Raw genomic sequence first — 23,404 nt, forward strand, 5'->3', positions numbered from 1 at the left:
ATCATAACGTGGTTCGCGATACCAATCTCCATCGCGGCATCCAGAAAGTAGTTAAAGTTCACTTGCTTTTCCTACGTTGGCTTCTTTGTTCCTTCTGCCGAGGTTTAATTGGATTTGCCGTCTTCCAGGAGCGGGGCTCTTTTCGCTGCGGCGAATGAAATTTTACTTTCACACAAAGAGCCTGCACTTTACGTCGATTGACTGATTCCATTGGTTCATTCTCCAGCGGAAAATTACCGATTTCTTTACCTCTGTATCCATCTCCCGGGTGACCGTTTTAACGATTCCTATATTCATTCTGAGAACCTTTTCCTTTAGCTCGACATTTTCTCAGAAGTAGAATGGTAAACTCTTTATTTTCGTAATATCAGATATATATATATATATATATATATATCGCAAAATATATATATCACAAAATATATATATCGCAAAATATATATATCGCAAAATATATATATCGCAAAATATCGTGTATCGCAAAAGTTTCATAACTCAGAACGTTACCTTGCCGTTAACGCGACGTTAAATTTGGTCTTGGTCGATAATAGCGAGTTTGTTATTCCAGATTATCGATCAAAATCGATTCAAAGTGGTGGAAATTTGTTTTTTTCTCCTTATTGATTATCCCCGGCGGCTGGGACGTGGGTAGAGCTGTGAAAGCTACTCGAAGAGGTAGAAAAGTCGTGTCACCAAAACTAGCACGTTGCAGAGATCGAGAATCAATATTTCTCGAAGTAGATTTATTTAACGAGTTCAGCTTTCTATCTAAAGAGTCGTTAGCGTGCCAGAGTACAGATATTTCACAGGGCTGGAAATAAAAATAATCCGTCATTACCATTTGTCGTTATCTTCTTGAACGTGTTCCGTGGTCGACGAAGGCGAATGCTCGATCCTCGGTTTCCAGTTAAAACTTCCGTCGCAGCTGGTCATCGTGAATCGATCCTTTTATCTGCTCTTTTTCAAGCCGATCTTCCCACTCCAACGAGGAAAGTGTCGCCTTCCATCGCGACTAAATCGGACTTGGTACGCGGGCACAGAAACACCCAGAGACAAAAAGGCGAGAGAGGAGAACGGCTTGGTCGCGGAGAATGAGAGATCGTCAAAGCATCGAGTTGATTCGGTGGCCGAATGCAATTAAAACTTTTCTACTAGCGCCAGTTAATTTGTCTTTGTTGCCCTGACCCGGCGGAAGCTCTGCCTTTTGTTACGAAACCCCGTTCGCACGCCATTCCGGCACAGCTTTGCTTCGCCGATGCCTTTTGCGACGTGCAAACAACGCCTTTTTCCTCGCGCTCTGGTAATTGTTGGCTTTTCGGTCGCAATCGATCGACCAAAGGAATGCGGGTCCCTTTGATCGGTTGCTTATTTTTGTTTAACACCGAGAGTGCTTGCAAACGTTAACCATTAGCTAGTTTTTACGTTAAACATTAGCTAGTTTATCGCTATTCGCTTTACTTAACAAAAGTAATCGTTTTTATTAAAATTGTCGCGTACGTATGGAAATAAAAATGTGACGGAACATACATCTCCATCGAAATTGACGTTTCGTCGATTTCGTAAAAAATATAACGACTGAGCCATATTTTTTGACTAGTCGACTGGAATATTTTATGCGTGATAGATAACAATTCGAAACACGTAATGAAGTTTCGGAAAAACGATTTGTCAGAGTTATGGAGAAATTGTAGACGAGCGAATAAATGTTGCTTCGATCCTCTATCACAGAGAATGCGTTAAATATATCGGATTTTTATAATCCAAGCTTTCGAATAAAATAATAATCCTCGCAAGGATACCTTAATTCCTCCTTCGTTAAATTAATCGTATCTTTTAGAATCGTTCGAGTACTCATAAACGGTGGTGTATAATCAAATCGTGCGAGTTCAGTAGACTACTTCGTCGATGATCAGATACACGGACTCGCATGACGAGAGGTTCTCTTCGCTTCGATGAAACGTCGAAGAAACGACAAAAAAAAAAAAAAAAAAGAAAGAAAAAGGAAAAGCGAAGGAATACGGAGCATGGCAAACAAACGAAAAGAGAAGAAAAGGCAAGAATCAGCATTGAAATAGGTTAGGAATAAACTGCGGCGAAATGAAAATTGGACGGAATACCTCTGAGCATTCGGATGCTGTGAATTTAGTAAAAAGTAGGAGGATGGGAAGGACACGATTGCGCGCTGAGTGGAGCCACGCGTTAGGGGGTTAATTGGGAGTGAGCAATTAAGTGTCACGAAGGCCGTTCTCGGATGACATATTTCCGCGATATTTACGCAGAGGAAACCTCTAGCACGCGGGCCGGCTGTTCAGTGTCACCGTGCGATTCACCAAGTGCAATAGAAGTTCCTTGACGCGAGATAAGTTGCTTGACACGTAATACTTTTTCCTGGGATGTTCGTCGAGTGGCAGTTCACGGGATCGGAAACGCCAAGAATTTCCGTTCTCCGCGATCTGAACTTGCATCGAATCACGCATACTCGCGTGTAAATCGTGACACAAGGATTAGTTGTGTCGCCGCAAAATTTCATTTGTAATTTCTTTGGACTATTATAAGTTCATATTATTGAATTCTATTGAATTTACATTACTATTGGTACGAAAAGGAATTTCAAGAACTCGCTCGATATTTGTTTCTTTACTATCCCTATTTCGCTTAGAGTTTATACTTTTATGAAATTTAAAGGAATTGAAATATTTGATATATATATGTCGGATTAGCAGTGGGAGTAGGGTTGTGGGCGTCGAATGAATCTTCAGTCGAATGAATCATGGGGGATTAGCCATTGATGCGGTACGCACAGGTGTAGTTTATTACAATAATAGAGTTGTTACAGCCTTGACAACTGATGACACGGCGATTAGGCACTCGCGAAGCTAGTGACAATGGCTTCAGATTCGTTAACGAATCCACGGTCCAGGGGATGACAAGTATCAACGTAATACACGATTCGGCTAACTTTCTCGATAACTCAATCAGCAATTCGTCCAACGACTAACTAACCAACTAACTCGTAATCCAAATGAAACTGCCCTTATATATTCCTGTCCTTACTTCTCGGGTCAATCTTTGTTTTTAAGGAGGGCTATATAATCATTCCATACCTCTGTCAGGTACACGTCCCTCCCGTGACCGTGGCTACGTCTAGTGACCCCCTATGTTACCTTGAACCCGAACCCATCGTCATAAACCAGGTTAGAACATTAAAATTATTTCTTATTTTTTTTATTGCTTAAACATGGCTATCATAAAAGTCTTGACTATGGTATTGGGGGTTTCCCAGCATTCCAGACGGGAAATCCCGCTGTCCTTCCATCTCCGACATATATAACTTATTTTATTAATTTTACAAATGCTTTTTGTGGTCTTAATGTGAACTATAGGCTTCTGCAATGTGTCACAAAACAGAATTCAACGACATCAATTGAAAAAATTGCTGATGTCTCAATAGGAAAGAAGAAACATTCATATTTCTATGGGATTTCGAGATACGATTAAAAGCCACAACATGAAAAAAAGACATAACCGTCGGATATAAAAACATTTTGATGCTCCTTCTAATAAACTGGATTTATCAATTATCAAGTCGATCTGACCACAAAATTTTAAACAATTAACGTTCGTCTTCTGTATTTGTGTTCTGCTGGTCAGTTTTTGCAATTAAGTTGCTATCCACGGCGTTGGATGTGCTGTTCGTAAAGTTTACGATGTTCCCGTACTGTTTTATAGATTCTTCCGTAGTCGTGGGATCGTAAAAAGGCTTTGAAAAGTTGAAGAGTAGATTTCATGGAAAGCGTTCCGCTTCGGCGAAGTATTATCGATTATTTAAAAAAATGTTGAACACAGTTTGCAGAAGTACGTGGAGGAATAGTTTGAAAAACGCGTGCACCAGCAGCAAGACTTTCTTTCTTCAGCGAGCCAAATATCAAATATTCTTTATGAATTTTGTTTTCTGGAAACCTATTGTAACGAATTATTGGGTTGGCAATTAAGTGTCATTAGATGGTAATAACAAAATCCGCAATCACCTAGTTGCCAATCCAATATATCGTTTCTTGTACGCTTATCAAAGACGCGAAAGTTTCTCAGAAACACGAAATAAATTTTTTCCACGGAAATAGAAGTACGTCGCTATCTCAACGATTTGAAAATCATTGCATCGGACATTGGAAATTAAAGTTATTCTTTAGTATCCAAGAGGAAGAGTCTAGAAGCAGGTACAATAGAACGAATATTCGAGCGAGCTGGTTTCTTTGGTATACGCGAATTTTTCCACGAATGACGAATAGAGATATTTTTTTCCTTCGGCCTGGAATAAATTCACGGCTCGGGGAACGAGTATGGAGACAGCCAGCGAGTCCTGAATATGCGAACGAGATGGCGGGCGTCATGGCGTCGCCGTGGAAAAGGCTGAAAGGAGGGCCGAACAAAAAGCTCCTTCGCGCCAGCTGGCCAGCCTTTTTTATCAGCAGTCTGGGTGCCGTTCTTGCCGGCGAGATGTTCAAAAATCGCTTAGCCCTGGTAGATAGGCGGTCGATAAGGGAAACCACGGACTGATTTACGATGGAACTTCCGTTCTGCCCTCTTGCTACCCAGATTTTCGTTCCTTTGTTGGTGTCATTTTAAGACACGTTTCTTGCCTTCTGCTAAAAGCAGTGGGTTAATTCGAGCTTGAGAGACATTCGCTTCTTCGGCAAGTGTTTCCTTAAGAAACAGAGTTATTCCCTTTGTAACCAGAGCGTATCTCTTCTCATTCTGCCTTAATAAAGATCGAGCGACGGTTTTATAGGCGTGGAGGGAATCCGTCTGACGTATGGCGCACTTTTTGCTCTTACTCATCTTCTCCTAATTTCCAGACAACAGCCAGGGAACGCCCTCCGCGGCCTTGTCCCTCGTGATAGCTTCTTTTTATCCTTCGTGTAATATCACAGGGGAACTCGTTTGTGTCTAACTAATAGAATTTTTCTCCACGGTCGTTCAGAAAATATTTGCCCCATTACGCAGATACTTTAGGCAGGCTGGTTCTGTTTTCCGTTTCCCCATTTCTTTTTTTTTTGTCTGATTCTACCAGAAACTTCTCATTTTCCGCGTTTCTTATTTCGCCTATGAAACAACAGTTGAAGGACTGGTTAGAAGGGGGATAGAAAGGAAAGCAAAGGTAAAGAGAGGATATTGAAAATCATAAAGTTGCTGGGTATTTCTTGTTTGCTTGTGAAAGAAATTTCAGTTTTCGCGTAGGAAAGAGCTCTCGGAACGATCTATTGGCCGTGTTTCGTGTGCCATTTTAAGCAGGAAAGTGGTGTCGATGAAATTCCTCGGGACAAATTGCCACAAGAGCTGGTAGGTTTCCACGTCGGCTGAACATCAAGGATGCCTCTGCTCTCTCCTCCTTTTATCTAGACGATGCGTTCCTCGTCCGCGATTCGTATCACGATTCCGTTTTCAAGACACAACGACGTGCCCTGGTGACGTTACAAGGAATTCTCATAGCGCTCTTCCGCCGGTGATCCTTGCGAAAGCGACGAACTTACGCTCGCTGTTCCAGGCGATAAGGCTCGATTTGTCAAAGGGACGAGATCCCCCTTCGAATGTAAATAAATCCATGTCCAATTTTGTGCTCACGCTTTCGTATCTCGTCGCTTCGAAGCCATTGTCGCCGTCGAATTGTCACGGGTCTCACTTTATTACACGGATCAAGAGACGTCTTTGCAATAATATTCAAAATACAGTGAACCCCTGTACAACGTACGATATGTTCTATGTTATAGAAAACGATACTATACGAACATATGGGTTACATCTGATAAGTTTTTATATCTTTCCTAACTGTTAGTTTTCCCATGCATACGTAAAAATCTGCGTAGGCTCCCTCGAACTTCGTAGAGTTGATTTATTTAGCGAATACCATACATTTTGGTGGCTAAATATTAGGTTGCCCGAAAAGTGTCCTTTTTTTTTACAGACCTGTCTTTTACAACAACGCATAATTATACAAACACGAAACCTAATCTGTCGAGCGTTGTGATCTTTATCTTGATAGAACAAAATGGATCATACGTGATTCGATAAAATAGTATAAAACAGAAAATGTTGTGCATCCACTATTTCCTTATAAAACGAAAGAAACTTTTCGGACGATCTAATATATTAGTGCAAACCAGAATTGGGAGAACGAGAATTTATACGGGTAAATAGTAAAGAACCGAACGAACGCTTATATCAAAGTATCGATAGTCAGTGAGAAACGATTGGGAGAGTGCTCGATTAAAATTCTGTTTCTATTTGATTAAAATCGTGCGATATCGAAGTTCTGTTGTTTCTTATTCAACAGTTATTTTACCATATCAGCCAAGACTAATCCGTAATTGCTAAGATTAACACGTATACTTTTGAAAGATATAGAAAGACAGTTGCAAATTGACATCGTATGATCCTGGACCAGGATCTAATCCCTCACACACATATATTCCATAAAACATGAGGTATAACTTTCATTTTAATCCTCGAAACATACGAACTTTAGCTTTTGTTCGATGCAAGGGTTCTTTTATATCTCCTGCGCAGAGTATAAAAACCAATCGTATTTCACGATCGACGTACGCTTTCATTCGCTAATAACGGCAGGAAAAAGCTAGCAACCGGAAGAGGTACCACGCCCTTTCTGCATATTTCCTCCCGGTGACCAAGTCCGCCGGTTTACTTCGTACCGAGGAATGCATTATGCACATCCCGGTGCATAATTTCTGTACTCGGGCAAGAAGAAAGTCGAGCATCCGTCGCTTGGAAATTTTCCACGGCCTCCAGGGCTCGAGCGCTTGCAGAGAAAGTAAGGACCCCGGAAAGATGATTCCGCCTGTTGTCGTTTTCCTCTTGCGTCTCTGCCTCCAAAATTTCTCCGAGGTGTCGTTAAACGGCTGAAATTGGCCACACGCGTGCTCCTGAAATCGACCCGAACGTACCGCGTAAACTGGCAAATAGATAGCGGCGATACGACATCGAAACGAGAGAAAGAGGGGTCGCGTGAGTGGGTGGGTCGAGTCGTGGAACGGTAGATAAGGGACTGAAAAGCGAGAAAACGCGGTTAAGAGAGGCTCTCGACGACGGCTGAGACGGGGAAAGTGAAACTTGAAATTACACGCGACAGAGGGAGGAAGAAGAAGGTGGGGGAAAAGAAGATAGGGTGTAACGGGCGGAAAATGGATCGCAACCGGGGGTGGCCCCGGGAAAACACAGTTTCCTCGTATTCTTCTATTCGTACGTCCCCGGAGTAAGCTCGATGCAGACCCCTCTGTTTTCTTTCGACATCCAATTTCCATAACATTAGACCGGCTACACGTAAACTGACGCGGCTGTTTTCTGCAGCGCTTCGTTTAGGATCGTCAGCCAATGAACGGGGCCAGGCAATGCGTTTACACGTCAGACCTTTCAGATAACCTGGGCGTATCGAGGCAACCTAGGCTCGACTCTTTACGCCGTCACGTATCGTTTCAGAAGTAGCACGCTACTTTTGGGGGATAACGGCGTGACAATAAGGAACGATCGCATTTTCCTTTTTTCCAGTCTTCTACTCGACATCCAGCGAAATCGTTTAAATTACTTGAAACGTAAGATGATTTCTACTTTTTAAGAAAGAAGATACCTTCAAACGCTGTTGTACATTAATAGATCTTGTCCGAATATCAATGGATATTGGTTTGAGTTTGAGAAAAATAGCTTTCTCGTTGAATTATCAGAATTGGTTGAGATATCGTGACTATTTGTTTCACTACATCATAAAGTATCTATAGCATAATCTTATATATCCGAACAAGTTAGGGGACGAAAATTCGGATAGTCGAGAAATTCTGATGATAGAGCTTCATTAGTTACTCTCTTCAGCTCTTCTTCTTTTTATCTGATTCGGATAATAGGAGCCGATGTTTGGAAAACTGAAGCTGAACAGTTTAACTGTTCCTTTCTTATTGTTGAAGTAATTACTTCAAGAAAAACTCTACGCCTTTTCTTTTGTATATCCGTGACCTGGAGACCGCTGTTACGAAGAGAATAGAATTTAGTGAAAAAATTGAAGATAAGGAGAGGTCCATAATACTGTGCCCTTGAATATAAATTTTGTCTTGGGTTACAAGGTCTAGAAACAAAGGAGCTATAAGTAGGTTTCTATTGCTGTTTCTTGTACCCTTCAGCTAGAGCTACACATTAAGGTTCACTTTTTGCTAATGTCCTTTGCTATAAATATAGGAACCTGCTCTCTATCATGCTTCCTATTTTACTGTAACACTGTAAGAGTGAGGATCTGGATCTGCACACACTATACTTATACCTATACTTACTTCAATATATTTTTCTATTATAAATTCATCAACTTGTTCCTCTATCAGTCAACCTCAACACTTATCACGTGTAATTTACTCAAATTAGAAACAAACGTTTGAACACATTCTCTATAAAAATACACGTTTCTATATACTAAGAACGAATTATATATTCTAATAACGAAGTTCTACTATAATTAATGCTCGACACCTGAGTTTTGTTTCATTCGAACACTCGCAAAGTAGTTGGAGATTATTACTTGACCCATCGTCTGTTCGCGCCGCAACAGTGTTTGACAAGTGAAACGAACAGCAAAATAAGATGATTCGTTGTCAGACGTACTTTACGTTGCAACGTACAAAGATCTGCGTGAATTTTACCTTATGTCTGCCTGTCTCTTGGTTTTTATGCTTCTCAGGTTTCTAAAAAACACTTCTAGCGTCTTTAAACAAATTGTTATCCATATTTCACCGCATAACAAAAGCTGAGGCGGCAGCTAAGCAAACTCGCGCGTCCACGACACGTTGGAAATACTTAAGTCTCATATTTCTACGTTAATAACGCAAATTTTCTTAACGTTTTAAATAGCACGCGAGATAAACCGTGCCCGCGGCAACACGGCGAATTCATTTACGTTGCATAATTGCAGCACACAGACAGTGGCCGTATCTCGGCCCCGCTCAGAATAACAATTTCCGCTGTAATTTGAAGCAGGACGCTCGCGTATAAAACGATTTATACGATCGCGATCGCATCTGACGGCTGTGTTCAAACCGGCTTTCCCATCGTGAAATTTCAAATATTCCCTATATCCGGATCGCCAATTCCAAAACGGAACGAAACGAGAAAGAGTTGACTTTTCATCAATTTGTCGGGAAATTTACATAAAAAATGTCGAATAATTGTTCACTGGGCAAAATTTTTATATCTGACGATTGGCGTTGTGCACAAAAGCATCCGAATTACCGCGTGTAATTGCGCCAGGCGTCCGTAGCACCAATCTCTTCTAATCCACGTGACAGCGTCCCCATTGGAACCATAATTCTCGTCCCTTTGTGAAAACGGTCGTAGGTTTTGTTACGCGACGGCTTATCTTCGTTTCCTCTCTTATTTTTCTTCCTATACTGCAGTTTTCCGGGAAAACAGGGGTAGAGAGGAGGCAGAAGCGCGGCCGGATCACGCTGGCAAATCCTCGCTGGCGGTGTCTTCGCTAAAACCTCGCGCTCCGCTCGAAGGAAAACGGAACGTTTGTCGAAAACAGGAATCTAATTGCCGGATCAAGGGATTTGCTCGGCGCATTCTTAACGACGCCCGCCTTTCCAAGAGAGAAAGATCGAGCGTCGATCACCAAGGATCGTTGAGCTCTTTGATCCTTCTGTTCGACTGAAATTGCTTTCCTGCTACGTATTTTTGACGTGAGATGGAGAATAAGTAATTGGCGATGGTACGTGTTCAGTGATCAATAAAAATAAATAAAATTGAAATAGTAGATGTAACAGTAGCGATACAGGGTATTCTTTAACTCTGCTGTTCCAATGAAATTACCTTTCTATTACAAACTTTTGATATATTAGGTTGTCGGAAAAATGTCTTTCTTTCACAAACGTGTTTTTTATAACAGTGCATCTTCATACAAACGTGAAGCCAAGTCTGTGAAATGTCGCGGTGTTTATCTTAACAGAACAAAATGGATCGTATGTAATTCGACAAAAAACGTTATTATTATTTCCTCATAAAAGGAAAGAAATTTTTCGGACAACCAATACTACCGGAAATAACTAGTTGGCAACACATATGTGTTTAACGACGAATAGTAAAATAGAAACGATAAAAGTAATAGTGTTTAATACAATAAATAGTGTCGTGTATTTTCCTCGCAATACTCTTAAACTACCTGAACATTATATTTCCGGCAAAAAATGTACGATACTATTTAAAAAAACACCTGTGCTTCACTCTTTAATTAATTAATAGGTTCAAGATCAAACAGATTGATCTCAGAATAGCGTTAATCGACTGGGGAAACTTCTTTGCGAATGCTTTGGAAATCTCATTATCGCGATGAGCCAGTATCTATTCCGCTTTGCAAGATAAATCAGCATCTAATTATTTTTGAGCTTATTCCAAACTGCAGTTGACGTTGTCGATCATAGTATGAAAGATTTACGAAAAATTTCGAAGCTCTGTGCGGCCAGAAATTGAACCTGCGTATACATCGGAGGTAAGATGATTTGTTGGGTTGCTCGATGGCCAGGAGGCTCGTTTCTCCTCTCTTCGTTGCACGCCTATCGTTCCAATATCTGCAAAACCCAATAAATCCGTCCTCCAGTAACTAGAAACCCTCAAGACCGTAGAACGCTTCTGGACATCCGATCTTCAAGTGTCTTCTTTCTGCTTTCTTTTTCAGAACCTGAAGAACCAGATCATGACGACGAACGTTTGGGTGGAACAAGTGAGTACCACTTTCAATATACATCTAATTTTAATTTCGCAATTTTAAGTATCATTCTCGGATGATTCTCTTTTCATTCCCTCGAACATTATGTCCTGGTAATATACTGTCTACATGCTAATTAACCATGGTTCGCGCAGCCGTGTATTAATTGAAACTCGCCGAGCTAATATTCGCTTTTAAAAAGTCGGCTCGTTAAATTAACCGTGCCGGGGGCGCGCAACAGTGGCCAAAGGTACAAACTATGGGAAGCAAAGAAGAAAAAAGAAAAGAAAGAAAAGGAACTAAATTTTGTTTGACGGTTGAACGCGCAGGTTTCAGGAAACTCGTGGCTGGTTTCGTTCGCGCCGCTGGAATTAAATATATGGCCGCGTTTCCATTTCCGTGGCGTTGTCCCCGAGCGAAAACGCCGCGACTCAACTTAACGAACCGTACCGTCGCCGATTCTCGAAACGATTCCCAGGAGCCGGCGGAATAGGTCGTAGGACCTTATGCCAGCGAAATCCGTGCAAGTCGGTCGTTCACGGTGGAAAACGATCGCCAGAAAGATGAGAACGAAACGTGATTTTCCTCTGCCGTTACTATAGCCGGACGAGAGAACGGGGAAACAGGGAGAAATTCGGAATCGTTGCGAAAGAGGAGGACGCGCGTCGCTTTGACCATCAGCTGCTATATCTCTCCTTTCTGCTAGGTTTGGAATTTCAAAGCAGACGAATTTCATTTCGTGCTTGTTGACTACATTCGAAATCGGAATCGCGAAATGGTAGTCGATCCTTATTGACATACCACTTCTTGCCAGTCTTCTCTCCCTCTTAGGCCTCTTCCCGTTCCATGCGATTCAATGTCTGCAGACACTTTTATCTATGCCATTTCTTCGCTTTCTTCTTCTATTTTCCCTTCGCGTTTTGTTTCACGAATTCAGCGACGATAAGAGAGAGAATTCGCGTGTCTAGCGAATAGCATCATTATTCTATGCTGGTAGCAGTGTTACACTTCCATCGCCTTTATGCGATTTTTATTTCAATCTCAGATACGATGTTAAAAAATTCAATCGCGCGATTTGTGACACGTGTTTCAACATGTGCTGTTTCCAGAGCTTGCTAACTATTACGATACCTGATACAGTTTTTAGATAATCAGTCGCTTCGAATTTCGCATACGTACAAAATGAGCATTCCAAGTACGCGGCAACAAACTGCGACGTTATTTGCAAAATTGATTAAAACAGTATATATAAACAAAGAAGATATTCGACTTGTCATATATGAGTGGTGATATCGAACATACAAATTATCTACAGTCCAATGTTCTGGATAAGGTCTAACGATTTGTCTAGTTTACTTACTCTGCTTTTCTTTAAATGTCAGGGTATCTATGAAAGCAAGTGTACATTCGAATTTTTACATATCCGACTGACCTTCAGAACCATCCACGAACACTGTCACACAAACAAGAAGTCGACGTTGAAGTTGAATCGAGAATTGTAATTGGGATTCCTTTTTATTCTCGGACAACACAGCAGAGAGTTGAGCGACGAATCGCGACCCGTAGTGTTTCGGGAGCGAAAGAGGGTGCAAGAAATTAGGTGCAAGTCTGGAGGAATTTTTTTCAAAGCGTCTGCTGGAATCGGCAAGCAACTGGCTGGCAGCCTGTTGGTTTTTCGCCGGTATTCTTTCCTTTTGGCGCGGCCACTAGTCGTTTGTCCGCGTCAATAGATCTCGCGCCTCTTTTTCTTGCATCTGGCCGGTGGAAAGACAGGGAAGGGACACGTACGTAACACACCGACAGGGAAAAGTGTGCCGTCGGCCAGGATCATCTGCCAAGCGAAGTGGCTGTTCTTTATCAGTCGCGAGAAATTGTTTGCCATTGTTGGAGATCGCAAGGCAAGTCGAACCTCCCCGTTGCTTATTTTGGAAGTTCACCGATGCCGGAATAAACAATCGTGTGTATGCTACTGGGGTGGCGCGCTGCAACGGTTTAGTCCCCTCATTGTTTCCTCGATCGTTGATGATGGACAACCTCTGTTTCTTTGTCTAGACGAAGTATCTTCTACTATGAGTTTGTTCATTAATTCTGAATGTAAATATTCAGCATCAAGACAATACATTAGCGTATAGTACATAGTTCAATGATGCATTTAATTAGTTTTAAATAAAATATACACCCGAAACTAAATGAGAAGGGGAAGCATTGACAGAGAAATGAAACTGGATGAAGGTAAATGGCAACTTTAGAATATTAGAAACAGCTATTCTCGAAAGATTGTTGCTGATGAAGAAATAGACGAGTGTGTAATGACTGGGTCGCGGTACGAAACACTGGGCTTCTATTATGCATCATAAATCAGTAATTTTATTTATTGATAAAATATCTATCCTACGTTACACTTGATTTTGTCTGTTTTAATTTAATGTACAATTGGAGAAATGGATAGATTACATGAAAGTTTGTTAAACATGCTTGTGTTATATTTAGTTCACGAGTAATTGTTATTTATGTCATTGGGAGCAGAAAATGTGAAAGTATTTGATAGTAAAGAAGTAGCGAGTTGAGAGATTGAAATTTATTAATTAGCATCTGCTGGTATTGAGAAGGTTTGTAGCATATCGGATTTTAATATGATTTTCTATCTATATGATATTCTATCTATACAAAGCGCGCGACAGTACAGATTATTATCGTACAAGTTGCAATTCATACAATATGACACCCATTGACGTAATACTATATATTATTGTTAATTAAAATATGATGTCTAATTTTCTAAAGGGAACAGGGTACAGCATATAGAAAATTGTTAAACACATTTAATCGCCTTGTATTGATTCTCAAATAATTTTATTAATTATGTGTTCAAAATCAGAAAAGATTACAAGTTATGTGAATAAATTGAAATTCATTAAGAGAAAAATAGAATTTTTAAATAACTCTATCCAGTTTATGTACGAGCGTAGAGATAACTTTGAAGTATCTTTCAATAGAAATAAATCGAATGTTATTAGTTATTGAAGTGTACGTGAATGTTACATGTATACATATCGCGAAAGTTAAGTTCGTACTTGAGCTCAAGTAGCTATTTTTCAACATTGAACTCATCAAAAGAAGTAAAGTACAGAAAAGAACTAAACCATGCGACTTATCAATCATAGCACGCATGATTGAATAACGAGATCTCGTTGCCTTTGATTTGATTACGTTTGCTCCTTCAAATCTACGAACATGGTTCGATCCCGTGACTCTGAGCGAATACGAAGAGTTAAATTCCATGGAACGAAAAAACGAAAAAATAAGTATTGTATTTAAAATAAAAAATAGAATTAAATAGAAATAAAGTACCATTTAAAAGATTCCAAAGATGTAGTTAATATCAGATAAAATAAAATAAATCATTAATTCAATTGTTATGAATTGATGTTTTTATTATTTTAAATTAATAATGGCATTGTTTCGAATCAATGGTATCATTAAGAGTATAATCGTTTTAAATTAATGGCATAACCGTCAAAAAGTAATGGAATGTTAATGGTTTTAAATTAACAGTGTATTTTTATAAATTAATGAAACAACTGTTATATATTAACAGCACAATTGTTATAAATATAAATTAACAGTGGGATTGTTTTAAGTTAAAAGTATAATTGTTTGAAATTAATGACATATTGTTTTAAATCAACAGTGGAATTGTTTTCAATTAGTGTTAATTACGTCAAAAATGTTCATGGTATAATTGTTTGAAATTAATGACATATTGTTTTAAATCAACAGTGGAATTGTTTTCAATTAGTGGTACACGTATTTTATATTAACGGTATATTTTTCTCCAATCTGCACTTGAAATGGTTGATCGAGAGTTAATAACTTTTGCCGATATCATGAAAAATGATTTTTTTGTTATAACACAATCAAATTTATCAATTTTGTAATTTTTATTATAAATTGACGGCTGTCTTTTCATTTTTACAATCCATCCCAGTACTTTATAAAAATCTATACATTTTCTTAATTTCATTTTTAGCATAGACCATTGTTCAACAATTAATTATTAAATATATAAATCAAATATATTTGCACACGCGCAATCTATGTTTTACTTTCTAATATAAAATTACCTTGAAGTATTGTTCTACTTCATTTCATCAATTATTCGTTTAATTACCTACGTTACTCTACTCAATAATGTAATTTGATAAAAAAAAACTCTCTATTTGTATTTAATGTACGGCAGAATTCCGTTTATTTGAACGTGTCGTGCGAAAAATACTTACGTTCTCATTACTTACAATTTCTAATTCGTATAATAGTAAATAGTTCACGTTCAGATAGGCGAATTCATTTACCAGAAGTTTGTTTAATCGGGCACCAACTCAAGTCTTGTTCGAGCAAATGGAGCGCATTTAAACGGACTAATTGCAATCATCGCGACATATAAATCGTAGAGAGCGCCGATTTTTTCCAAGTCGACATTTCACAACGTGAGACTCGAAGACACATTTAACGACACGTCTATCCTTAGTCAATGGGATATGCATCTCGAACCTTATACGTTTCATTTGACGGAACGACTGTTCGTTAGAACGTGCATTCATTGTAACTATAACTTAAGATTGCTCAGCAATTAAATTACGATCGTGGAGGATACAATTTCCCAGCATAACGTGAACAGAATTGTGAATAGCTATAGCATCACAGCGTTAATCGGGCTAGTATCGATTTTTAATAACTTTCCTGAAGTGAATCACTTTTCCTGGCGGAGTTCAGACGAAACGCAGGCAAAGGCAATTCCAATGAAGTGCAAGAATTAATTGAAATTCGTTGGATGGTCAAAGGGATGCTGAAACGAAAAGTGGAAAGTTTTGTTCCATTGAATACGCCTTTCTCCGTGAGCATATCGCGGTTCTTATGAAAATCGGCTTCCGATACACTTTGCCAGCCTCGTGCTCTATTTTATCAAGGTCGTTGCATCTCGATTCTCAGGCCCGTTTGTTCCGGCAACGTTTGGCGGTCAAAGGGGATGCTACATCGTGAAAATTGCCCCGATGATATTTACATAGGGATACCATTTCGACAAGTTTTCCGTTTCTTAGTCCTTTGTGACTCTGTATTTGCAGTTCGTTTATGTTTCTACGATGGAAAACGCGGTTAGAAGATTCAGTTTCTGATTACTCACGATACCTTGAAACGAACGATTCGAGAAAAAACAGCAGAAAGAAGAATTTTTAATTCGACGGAAAACTTCCTCCACGTTTCTCTTTGTTCGTTTTATCGTTGCCCGTGGAACGACTGTGAATTTAATAATAGAATGGGTAGCTCGGCCAACTAAGTGTTCATGCTGCTTGTGTTGCTGACTCGCGTAGCGGTTATTTAATAATTGGAATACAGACGAAATGGGACTTTGCTAAAATTACGTAGCGAGAATTCGTTTTCTTTCGCTTCTCCGTATCGGTGAAGGCTTTTCAAACGGGTACGCCAGAGTTCTGATATTTATTTCTTGTTTGGTTAGCTCTTGAAATGATCGTTCAACGATAATGTAACATAAAGGGAAAATAACAAATTCACTGGAGATCGACGACGTATCGTATTCTGATATTGTTCAAATAATCGTCGCGATACTACGTCGTACGAAAGTGAAATAATAGAAAAGTATATACAAAAACTGAATATTAACTGTTGAGAATTGTAGGTCTTAGTCGCCGAAATAAATATATAGGAACACTCACATTACATGTAGAAATGATATTAAAATAGTTTCATATTTATTGAATGTGTGATTTACAAGATATTCGTAGATACACATTGCACGTGTCTCACATACGGAATCATGTTGCATTTTTCTGTTTTACGAGACGCTGCGCGCGCACATACTCCCATACACACTCATACTCATACATGTGTGTCACTACTACATAACTAATCCAGTGTAAGACACAAAATTACACATATCTCAATATTAACATTGGTTCAAAGCCAATTTTTCAAAGGAGACAGCTGGATTACGTGTCATCCAACAATTCTTATCTCTAATTCTCCTCAGTTTCGTTTCTGTAGTCCGAAAGGAACGCTTCGATATGACGTTTAACCCGGCGGTTGGTTAAACACGAATAACCATCGACTCTTGCAACTCCTGAAGAAGCAGACAGCCGAATATCTGTAAAATTGGCCGCATTTATTCTAGCATCTCGGCATTGTTGGTAGTAGCTGGTGTATCTAGCACTTGCAAGTGCTTTCACGACCGATTGTAGGGCTGAGCACCAACAGTGAGACCACAAACAGTCTTGTTCCACTCGCTCGATTAAAATCCCACCCTTCTCTCTGTCTCCTCGAACCAGCGTGGTTTCTTATCGCGGAGAAAAGTTCCGCTGTTCATAACACGTAGTATTTTGGTCTACGAAAACTTTCGAAGAATAACGAATGAGCAAAGAATCCGAATCGTTCGATGCTTAACAGTAAGAATCGAACTTAATTGCAGATATCGTTACCGCATAAATTCCATTACTTTTCTATTCGCGTAACCGAGTCGCCATTCGAATTAAAAACGCTGCAAGAACTGCGATCCAAGTCGCATAATTTCGACGGTGAAAGGATATTTAAAGGCAATTTCGAATAATCTCGTTTCGAGAGTTTATTCTTTCATGAAAATTAATGTCACTTATACTGGCAATCCTCCAGTTTCTTAACGAAAACAGTGCCGTAGATTTGCCCTGAGCTTAAGATCGCTTAATCCGCCGATCGCGCTATTATTTCGCATTCTTTTAGACAAATCGATCGAAACACGCCTAGTGTGAGAAAAATCTTGTTGCGTATAATATAACCGCGGTAAAAGCCGATGGAACGTGTTGTGCCAGCGTGAGCCAGTTTCTTCGTGCTGTTGGCATCGTCAGACGGCGGAATAAGCTGGCAATCTTCGTACATCGGCTGCTGCGACTGTGAATTCCCTCTCTTTTCGCGAATCCATCGAAAATTCAGCAGACTAGGGGAACAGGCTCGTGACGTCGCCGCGGAAATACGAAAATTTCTAGATATCCATGAATTTAAAGGGTTACACGACAGCTCGACGGCCTTGTCGTTCTAAATCGAGCGCAATTTTAGTTTCCCGCCCCACGGAGAGCTACTAGCTTTCTCCTTCGAGGCCGATGACTTTCCGATATAACGCGACAGCATTCGCTGAAAACGATAAGGCCACCGCCAACCAAACAGTTTAACTTAGGTTCTGGTCCGTATCGAATCTCGTTTACGTTCGCAGTTGCTATTTTTAAACAGAGATATTGTGAACAGTAATTAACGCATCCCTTGCCATATCGATTTTTAGGATTCTTTGTTCATCGATCATCTTTTTGTTCATATTGCCGCCCTTTATTAAAACATTTCAACGCATCCGAGAAGGCTTAAGTTTTATTATTTTCTTTAAAATATCTATTCATTACGTATTTCATAACAGCCATGTATAATTATCATAGATAAGTATACTTGGTTGATAATGTTTCATTAACGTAGCGATTAATGACATGCATCATATACTTTAACATAAGGAAATACATGTATGAATAATTGTTACTTTCCTAATGTTTCCTAATGTTGTCTTGTTTTAATTTCAATTTAAGATATACGAGTTAACAATCGCTATAAACAAACTAATTGCTATTTAGGGGTGTAACACGTTAACAAAATACAATGTAACAGCAAATTGATAAAATAAGATTTAAAATACATAGACGCGTAATACTATAGAACTATGTATAACGTTCGAAATGCGTCGTAAAAACATCATTATCTATATTCAATGGTTGGTGTGTAATTTTATAAAATATTTCACGCTTAGTTTAGTAATAAAAGTAACCAACCGAACGGAAAGTTCGTAGGCGTATCTACACGCCCAGCGTGGAACGTATTAAATCCACCCTTTGAGTGAGACGTCGAGCCATTACTTTCCGTCGAATATAACCCAGCGCTGTTCCTCTATCTTCGCGTTACAAAGTTTATTATAACAGATTCTGGACTCGTAAGAAATTCACCGGCGTTGAATCAACGCGTACAAAACATTCTGAAAACGGTTGACAGTCTCGATTTCACTGAACGAGGTTAAGGAGGAATAAAATACGACCCCGTGGTAGCCCGAAAGCGATATCCATTTCTAGCATGGAAGACTAACAAGCGGTATTTGTCAAGCAGTTTCAAAAGCGATATCCAAAGTAGTTTGCCTCGCGGCGACGGCGTCAAATTGGCATCGTTTTTTCCCAGTGTCGCCGCGACCGGTCGCGATTTTACGAGCTCGTACGGTCCTCCTTGTATCGGCGTGCTTCTCCTCGCGTAATTTATCGCCGCGCCGAGGAGAAAAGGAAATTTTTATGGGCCAGCGAGTCGTACTTTTCAGACGAACGGTCTTACTGGCCAGATTTTTATTAATCTACTTTTCTTGTCTCAAAGAAGCCGATTGGAATTTAAGAGCCGACGACTCAAAGGGACGGATCTGAGCCAACGACTTTTACAATTGCGGCACGTTTACAGATTCGATAAAATTTTAACAGCTGTCGTAAATAGTTCGTGCGCGTATTGGTCTCGGAAACAGTTTAGCAGCGATTGAACAGGATCTAAGTCGGACAATTGGCACATCAAGTTGGACATTTATGGGGAATATGCAAAAGTACGCAGAACGCACGTAAAAATACATAAACATACATGTAAAACGTATACAAAATACGAAAGGAGAGTGCTTGTTGTACAATCACAAACAAGACATTCCTCTGCTTGATACTTCCGGCGCAGATACTAATTTGTTTAAAGCGTCGCGGTGCATCCGAAAGGTGGTTATAACGTCTGATCTATCGCCACTTTGCGACGCAGCAGAAATTTCGATAGGAGGAAGAGCGACCGCTTCCGACGAGGCTAACAAACGGGCCTCGTGAAACAACGATGGGGCCGTAGTTTCCTGAGGAAATTTCGGTCGTTCAATTTAATGAGTACATCGCGTGGCAGCCGCGGTGGACAAAGTGTTAATTGCTTTAGCGCAATTGAATCGACTCCGCGCCGTGCACGCTGTAATCGAGCGAATATATTCCGCCAATGATGGCCCGCCGTTTGTCCGAGTAAAGGGTTTATTGGCCTGACAATCATTTTCAGGTTGCGTTATTTTTCAATCGCAGCGTGTCATCGATACGTATTTCACTCGTTTCATTTCTTTTGTTCCCTTCTACGAGTAGAATATTGTCATAACCTGCATGGTTTTTAAAAAGAAATATTCAAAAAAAAAGAAAAACGGGAAAATAAATAAATAAATGGTTACGGGTTATTTGTGTTTTTTTAAAAGTCCCGAAATGGTTCGCTGGCATTCGCAACGGTAATTGATTTAAACGGAGTTAGGCGAATCGTGCGCGGAATTTTTGCCGAATAGGACGAAACTTGGCTAATTGCAGGCGGAATAATTCATGCCCGTGGGAATCGATACGTCTCCGGGATCGTTCTGCACATGTGTGTACCTTTACGAGCCTCCTAATTCCTTCTCGTGTATTTCAAGCGAGGACCAAACCGATTTTATTGAATCCTCCAACTTTCTTGGAAAATTAGCCTAAGAAACATGTCAATCTACATAATAAGAATCTGTATAGTTTGCGACCATTGGTCGATGAAACGCCTTGAACGTTCCGCTTCGTTAACAGAATATCAATGGAGGAGGTTTCGATGCGTTGAAATGTTATTAAAAATCAAACGAATCGCCCGAAGTCATCGGAGAACGCATCGGCGAATTTTAATTCGTCGACCGTGCAGCTCGTTCGCGCAAATGCAATTATTTACAATCATCGAATTCATCGACCAACGGGATGGCAAACTGGACGCCGACTCACCGTACGTACTTCGTAACGATCGATATCGTTTCGGTGGAACGCGCGGTTGGGAATCAACGATCGTTTGTTACGATTTCCGTCGATCGTTACGCGTGATGTTGAAGAATTAGAATTACGCATGAAACGCACGTTACTGCTTTTTACTAACGTGGCAAATTATCGATTCTATAACATTTTGTTGTCTATGTTTCGTTTACGTTTGTCGATGGTATTTGTAGCAGCGTAGAGAAAAATCACAGCAAGAACGGTCGCCTATCGTTGGTATTCGATTTCAAAGGTTCCTAGATACCGAGAAAACGACGAACTAGCGTCAGTATGCTGTCAACCATAACTCGAGATACCTCGAGGCAACTGCAGTTCGCATGTTTCGAGATTTTTTGGAGGAAAATACAGGAAATATAAGACCTGTCGTCTCGAGCAGACCTCTTGCCAGAAAATTCCTTACAATCCAACAACTAAATCCGCAATTTCTTCGTTTCTATCATACGAAGTATTCGCGAAGTTAGTCAGGGAAGGAGAATGTTTCTTTATTCCACTTATAACTTGCTTCTTGGTCTTCGGATCGGCAAAGAATCAACCGCGATCTGCTATCCATCGCAATGCATCGTGTTCGCGTAGTAATTCGCTACATTTATTTAATATTTTAATATTTTTCACGTAAACGATATTTCGGTATTTTTGGTGTTAAGGTCGTACATTATTTTAGCGTATTGAGATGCCAATAGTTGTAGCGTATAAGCGTAGAAATGGAGTCAGCGATAAGGAAAACCCGATTTATTTCATTTATTGACACGCATAACCCGACAACGACATGAATATTGAACGCGGCGAAAACTCGATAGAAACGCGGAATGGACGAATGGAGGTCAGTTTTGTTTAATGTCACGTGAAACTGTGTGAAAGTTGTTACGAATGCGCTGGTTTATCGAAACGATTATTTTAAAGAGGGACAGCTGATGGAGAGCTCGTGAGAATTTCACACGTTTCACCTTGTCATGGCGTTTAATCGTTGAAAGTCTAATTGCAGACGTAAATTTTAAATGGGAATGACCCAGTATTTGCAAGGAGAGGTTTCTATCTGAAGGATTCTCAAGAAGATCAGGTGGAGAGCTTATACAGAGTAATTATTTGAAGTACAGCGAACGATAATTCGATTCGAAGTGCAAGTATGGTCAATGGAGGCAAGTTTGGACGACGTGCGAAGCTGTATTGCTATTTTCCAGAGTAGCAAGTTTCTTGGCTTCAAACGGAATTATTAGTTCACCAAACGGCAGAGTCTAACGTAATCAGGATTTGTCCAAAGTTTCGTACAGCTTCTATTATATAGTTATTGACGTATTTCGACCTCATCTTCGAGATGAATCGAACACACAGACCTACCTACGCTTTGCCTTAATTACGATCCAAAATAGTTTAATTAATTTTCACATAATTTTGGTTTAATCTCCTGTTAAGGGTTTCAGTTACGTACATATCGCATGATCTGAACTATTACTATTTTTCATAGACAAACGTTTAACTTGTTAATTATAATCGGAATTGGTAGAAAGTAATTAAAAATGTCGAAGCATTGTGCGATTATCGAGATTGATCGCCTGTTTAAAATATGCTCGCTGTATTCATTTTCTCCACTCTGTATCCGTTACCATGGTAGAAGAACGAAAATAAACGAGACTTATTTTTGCGTTGTTTCTGCTTGCAGGAGTGGAACGATTACAAGCTGAAGTGGAACCCGGATGATTATGGCGGTGTCGACACCCTCCACGTGCCGTCGGAGCATATATGGTTGCCGGACATTGTTCTTTACAACAAGTAAGTCGATCTAATTACGTCTGGTCACGCGACTTTTTCACCGGATTAAATCCGATAGCGGTGAAATTGATACTCTTGCAAGAGATAGAATTTCGATATTGGTTTATTTCGAGATATAACAATGGAAAAATACTAGAGACGTCTCGAGGGTTTTAACGGCTGGACAACAAAATTAAGCGCATTAAATGGCGCTGGCCGTTTCGACAAGACCAGGCGTCGCGTTCACTGATAAAAACCGATAAAATATACGACCGTGACCGAGCAGAGCAATTTGCCACAAGACGTCTTGCACGAAACCGGGTGCAAGCCACGCTGCAGATGCAATTTGTTCGTCCAAACGATTTTATTTTTATAACCGGAAAGGGCTAGCTTAAACAGCTGTTCGATACGTTCGATGTCGCGTACGATATTACACGTGCTCGATGTTCCGGCTTTAACCATCCTTTAATTTCCTTTCGCTGCAATTTATAAACGTGCTCGAGGCACGATAAAACACGTCGATAAAGACGATACGTTCACGTATAACGATACTCCAATTTTACCGGATACTCAAATTAAAAAGTATCGCGAGATAAGAATATAATATATTTATTTATTTACTTATTTATCTTAATCAACTTATTGCTAATGATGATCACAGGAGAAGTACACGACAGGCATGTTTGATAAGAACTTATCGACCGACTATATAATTCACAACAAATACATAACAATATGAAAGAGAAGCAATCGATAAAAAAGCATGAAAAATATTCGCTGAAATTGCAACTAAGCTTCGGATACTTTGTACAGTTAATCATCCATAACACGAAAACTGAAATACGTAGGACATGTTTTTATGTGACGTTTATTTGCTTACTTTTTAGTATGTAGATTCACCCTCTGAAGTATAGACATATATTTATGACTCATGCTTTATAATAGTCTAAGAAATACCGCACGAATTATCATCTAGAAGGGGAGAGACAGTTATCCAAAAGGGCTGAGGATA

The 23,404-nt window shown here is 39.8% G+C and overlaps 1 protein-coding gene across 1 annotated transcript in view; it reads left to right on the forward strand.

The window, feature by feature from the left end:
- The window catches only part of LOC117212052 (acetylcholine receptor subunit alpha-like 1), a 163,028-nt gene that overhangs the window by 84,304 nt on the left and 55,320 nt on the right, over window positions 1-23,404 (forward strand). Inside the window, exons 3-4 of the mRNA XM_033456512.1 lie at window positions 10,721-10,765; window positions 22,304-22,413. Coding sequence (XP_033312403.1) covers window positions 10,721-10,765; window positions 22,304-22,413 — 155 coding nt within the window. The remainder of the gene's footprint in view (window positions 1-10,720; window positions 10,766-22,303; window positions 22,414-23,404) is intronic.

This window comes from Bombus bifarius, unplaced genomic scaffold, assembly GCF_011952205.1.
Source record: "Bombus bifarius isolate JDL3187 unplaced genomic scaffold, Bbif_JDL3187 scf7180000008274, whole genome shotgun sequence".
In the NCBI taxonomy this organism is placed as follows: Eukaryota; Metazoa; Arthropoda; class Insecta; order Hymenoptera; family Apidae; genus Bombus; species Bombus bifarius.